Here is a 5000-nt window from a genome sequence, read left to right on the forward strand (position 1 = left end):
TCACCTTGATAATTCTTCGATGCTGAAATATTCTCAAATGTTGATTCCGAGAAGCCGACCTCATTAGCTGTTACATCATTGGAGAATTGATTTAAGCCATTCGGCCCATCAAGTCTCCTCCGTCATTCAATCATGGCTGATCTATCTCTCCCTCCTAACCCCATTCTCCTGCCTTCTCCCCATAACCCCTGACACCCGCACTAATCAAGAATCTATCTTTCTCCGCCTTAAAAACATCCACTGCCTTGGCCTCCACAGCCTTCTGTGGCAATGAGTTCCACATATTCACCACCCTCTGACTAATGGCAACATTGTCCGTGGCAACATTGGAGATCCTGAATACATTGGCTGTGGGTCCCAGAGGAACTCATCACCAAACTAGTGGCCGTAGAATGATTGTACATTGATGAGGGATGGAGGGGAATGCGTTGGGTTCAGGTCAGGGCTCCACCACTCTGTGATGTGACACGTAGAGCCACCATGGGAAAGATTACTTACGTGAGATGGTCATGAATTGTAGCTGGTTGCTCCTCTTGCTGCCAATACTGTAAGACACACTGGGGAGGAGGAGAGCAGAGTGAGCAGGAACCATGGGGGGGGAGAGAGCTACTCACATCAATGTGGAAGGGACGTAACGTGGGAAAGGGGAGTGAGAATGTGCGGCGCGGTGGCACAGCGGCAGAGTTGCTGCCTCACAATGCCCGAGATCTGGGTTTAACCCTGACTACGTGTGCCATGTGTACGGAGTTTGTACGTTCTCCAAAGGGTTGCCAACTTCCTCACCCCCAAATACGGGACAAAGGGTGACGTCACCGCCCCGCGCCCCACGTGACCTCACCCAGCCAGCGCCCACGTGCTCCCGCTCCACCGATTTTAAATTTAGATTTAAATTTTAAAGTGCGCAAAACTTTAAAAATATAACACCGATTTCAACGAAACTTATTCCATTAGCACCAAAGGGACGTCGGTGAGTAAGGTGGGGTTAAAATTGTCGCGCTATCGTGTACAGGTTTGGCTGTAGTTCAGGAACAAACAAACAAACAAACGAGAGTTTTAGTATATAGATGCTCCCCCACCCCAAGCCCCCCAGCCCCCCAGCCCCCCAACCCCCCCCCCCCCCCCCCCCCCCCCACCTGCCCGGTCCCACGCTTACTTGTACACCATGTTCTGTTTCAGCATTGTCACCTGGTAGCCCACGTTATTCGTTTGGGAAATGCCATCAGGGGCAGACATCAGACTGACTAAATCACGCCTGATCCGACAGACCGGCATCTCAAAGTTGGGTTGCGTTGGCCCTGAGAGAGGAGAGTTAACGATTAGCAGCCACGTTGGAAAGAAATACAGCACGGTGGCTCGGCGGTAGAGTTGCTGCCTTACAGCGCCAGAGACCCGGGTTCGATCCCGACTACGGGTGCTTGTGTATATAGAGCTTGTACGTTCTCCCCTTGACCTGCGTGGGATTTCTCTGAGACCTTTGGTTTCCTCCAACACTCCAAAGACATGCAGGTTTGTAGGTTAATTGGCTTGGTATAAATGTGAAATTGTCCCTGGTGTGTGTCGGATGGTGTTAGTGTGTGGGGATCGCTGGTCGGTGCGGACTAGGTGGCCTGATTCTGTATCTGATTCTGCGCTGTATCTCTGAACGAAACTAAAAGTGGTGTAGGAAGGGACTGCAGATGTTAGTTTACACTGAAGATAGAGACACCAAATACTGGAGGAACTCAGCGGGCCAGGCAGCATCTCTGGAGAAAAGGAATAGGTGACGTTTCGGGTCGAGACCACTCTTCTTAAGACTGAGAAGGGTCAGAGTACCTCCAGCATATGTGAAAGAATGTGAAAACACACACTTCGAGGTTCAGGGACAGTTTCTTCCCAGCTGTTATCAGGCAACTGAACCATCCTACCACATCCAGAGAGCAGTCCTGAGCTACTGCCTACCTCATTGGAGACCATTGGACTATCTTTGCTCGGGCTTTGCTGGCTTTATCTTGCTCTGAACACTATTCACGGTATTCCCTTTATCGTGTATCTGTACACTGTGTGAACGGCTCGAATGTAATCATGCGTTGTCCTTTTCGCTGGCTGGTTAGCACGCAATAAAAGCTTTCCACTGTACCTCGGTACAGGTGACAATAAACTAAACTGTGTGTGTGTGTGTTTGGGAAGAGGCAGGAAGGTGAGTGGGAGTTGAGGATACCTTGTCCAGTTGAGTTGGTCACGGTGACTTTGACAGTCATACTGGAAAAGTTGCAAGGAGGCAACGATATGATCGCAGACATGGATCGGCGATTCGCTATCACCTGGGTCTCAGTCTCATTCACCAGCGAGATCATAAAATCTGTTCACATTTAAAAAAGACAAGGTTACAGGACATAAGATGGATGCCATCGTGATTACATTTTATCTTTGGATGCTCCATTGTCACCCCCTAGTTAACAATGGTTAATCCTACACTTCCCTTCAGCTTCGTCCCCTTTGATCTCTTGTTTTCACACCTTGCCCTTCCATATCTCTGTGTCTCCCTCTCCCCTGACTCTCAGTCTGAAGAAGGGTCTCAACTGGAAACGGCAACCATTCCTTCTCTCCAGAGATGCTGCCTGTCACTTCAGCTTTTTGTGTCTATCTTCAGATAGATCTCTGAAATCTTTCTTGTTACTAATATACACGGAATATATAACGCAGAACGAGGAAATGTGCCAAGAAAAAGGCCATAACTCAGCGGGTCAGGCAGCATCTGTGGAGAACATGGATAGGTGACGTTTCACAGAGTGCTGGAGTAACTCAGCGGGTCAGGCAGCATCTGGGGAGAACATGGATAGGTGACGTTTCGGATTGAGACCCTTCTTCTGTGTCTTGTTTTCTGTCCCATCGTTAAATGGCAAAGCCTGAACATACTGGGACTGGCTCGATTGTAATCACATCTTGTCTTTCCGCTGACCAGTTAGCACACAACAAAAGCTCTTCACTGTACCCCGGGACACGTGACAATAAACTAAACTCAACTACAGTGGGCCCTGCCTCTGCAAACATGTTACATTCCACTTAAGGGCTGGGCGGTTGGTAGTGCAGTAGGGAGTGTTCCTGCCTGAAGGCTCCAACGTCATGGGTTCAATCCTGGCCTTGGATACGATTCAAGTAGATTGTACACATTCTCCCCGTGAGGTCTCCTCCAGGTGATTTGGTTTAGTTTAGAGATACAGCGCGGAAACAGGCCCTTCGGCCCACCGACCAGCGATCCCCGCGCAATAACACTATCCTACACGCACAACGGAGAATTTGTACAAATTTATACCAAGCCAATTAACCGACAAACCTGTACGTCTTTGGAGTGTGGGAGGAAATCATAGATCTCGGAGAAAACCCACGCAGGTCACGGGGAGAACGTACAAACTCCGTACAGACGGCACCTATGGTAAGGATCGAACCCGGGTCCCTGGCGCTGTGAGGCAGCAACTCTACCGCTGCGCCACCGTGCTGACCGATTATCCCCACGTCACAGAGTTATCCTGATGAGTCGAATGGCTGCTGTAAATTACCTCTTAGTGTAGAGAGGTGACAAAAGAACCATAGGGGAATTGATGGATATGCACAAGTTGATAAGTTCATCAGTGACAGGAGCAAAACTAGGCCACTCGGCCCATCAAGTCTACTCCACCGTTCAATCATGGCTGATCTTAACCCCATTCTCCTGCCTTCTCCCCGTAACCCCTGATGCCCACTGAGGGTGGAGGGAAAGAAGGGGAAGGCGACAATGGTACAGGTGGGATTGTTCTGCTGGGAGCTAGTATGGACTCATTGGGTCGATCGATAAATCACCAGGTGATGCTGCAATGTAGTAGGTTGATCTTCGGCAAGGAATGGAACGATGCCATTGATCACCCTCTGTCCCTGCCATTTCAGTTAGTTGACGACTGACCTGTTTTTCAACTCCACGTTCCATCTTCATAACAACTTCATGTCATATTTAGCAGAATTAGGCCATTCGGCCCATCTCCACCATTCTGTCATGGCTGATCTATCTCAACCCCAATCTCCTGCCTTCTCCCCGTTTCCTTATCTCCGTATCCCACAATAACGTGGCCTCACAAGTACCCATCAACAGTTCTGGAATATTCCATTGGTCCTGGGCCGCCATTGGTGGAGCGGGAGCACGTGGCCGCTGGCTGGGTGAGGTCACGTGGGGCGCGGGGCGGTGACGTCACCCTTTGTCCCTTATTTGGGAGTGAGGAAGTTGGCAACCCTACTAATATGGGACAAGGGCGGTCCCGTACGGGACAAACTAGCCCAAAATACGGGATGTCCCAGCCAATACGGGACAGTTGGCAACCCAACTTTGTTGCACGCACTGCAATACTTTTCACTGCTTCTTAGTACACATGGCAATAATAAAGCTGTACCAGTATCAATACATCCTGCAATCCTCTCCTCTCTCCACCTGGTAATCCCTTACAATGACAGAGCTCAGAGTGAAGCATTGCTTGTGGGAGTCTAGTATTGAACGTACGATTGATGAGGTGCACTCATTGGCAATGACTGAGTGTGATTAGGTTCTCAATGCTGGAGATATTGATCTGGAACAGGATGTGCCTGTGGTTCACTTGTTTATAGTGTCATAGAGTGATACAGTACAGAAACAGGCCCTTCAGCCCAACTTGCCCACACTGACCAACAGATCCCAGCTACTCTAGTCCCAACTGCCTGCGTGTTGCCCCATATCCCTCCAAACCTGTCCTATCCATGTACCTGTCTAACTGTTTCTTAAACGTTGGGATAGTCCCAGCCTCAACTACCTCCTCTGGCAGCTCGTTCCATACACCCACCACCCTTTGCGTGGAAAAAGTCACCCCTCATATTCCTGTTAAATCTTTTCCCCTTCACCTTAAACCCATGTCCTCTGGTCCTCTGCCAATGGATTTAGGGGAATTTGTGCAGAAAGCACCAGTGGTGTCTCTCTCGAGTGTTTGCAGGGAGTCCCTGTCTCAGAACGATACAACCAGCGG

The 5000-nt window shown here is 49.6% G+C and overlaps 1 protein-coding gene across 1 annotated transcript in view; it reads right to left on the reverse strand.

Moving 5' to 3' along the window:
* upk2 (uroplakin 2) overlaps positions 1 to 5000 on the reverse strand; it is an 11025-nt gene that overhangs the window by 2242 nt on the left and 3783 nt on the right. The window contains exons 2-4 of the mRNA XM_078426830.1: positions 2198 to 2338; positions 1154 to 1295; positions 499 to 557 (exon numbers count right to left, since the gene is read on the reverse strand). Coding sequence (XP_078282956.1) covers positions 499 to 557; positions 1154 to 1295; positions 2198 to 2338 — 342 coding nt within the window. The remainder of the gene's footprint in view (positions 1 to 498; positions 558 to 1153; positions 1296 to 2197; positions 2339 to 5000) is intronic.

The sequence above is a fragment of the Rhinoraja longicauda genome, chromosome 32, assembly GCF_053455715.1.
Source record: "Rhinoraja longicauda isolate Sanriku21f chromosome 32, sRhiLon1.1, whole genome shotgun sequence".
NCBI classification, from domain to species: domain Eukaryota; kingdom Metazoa; phylum Chordata; class Chondrichthyes; order Rajiformes; family Arhynchobatidae; genus Rhinoraja; species Rhinoraja longicauda.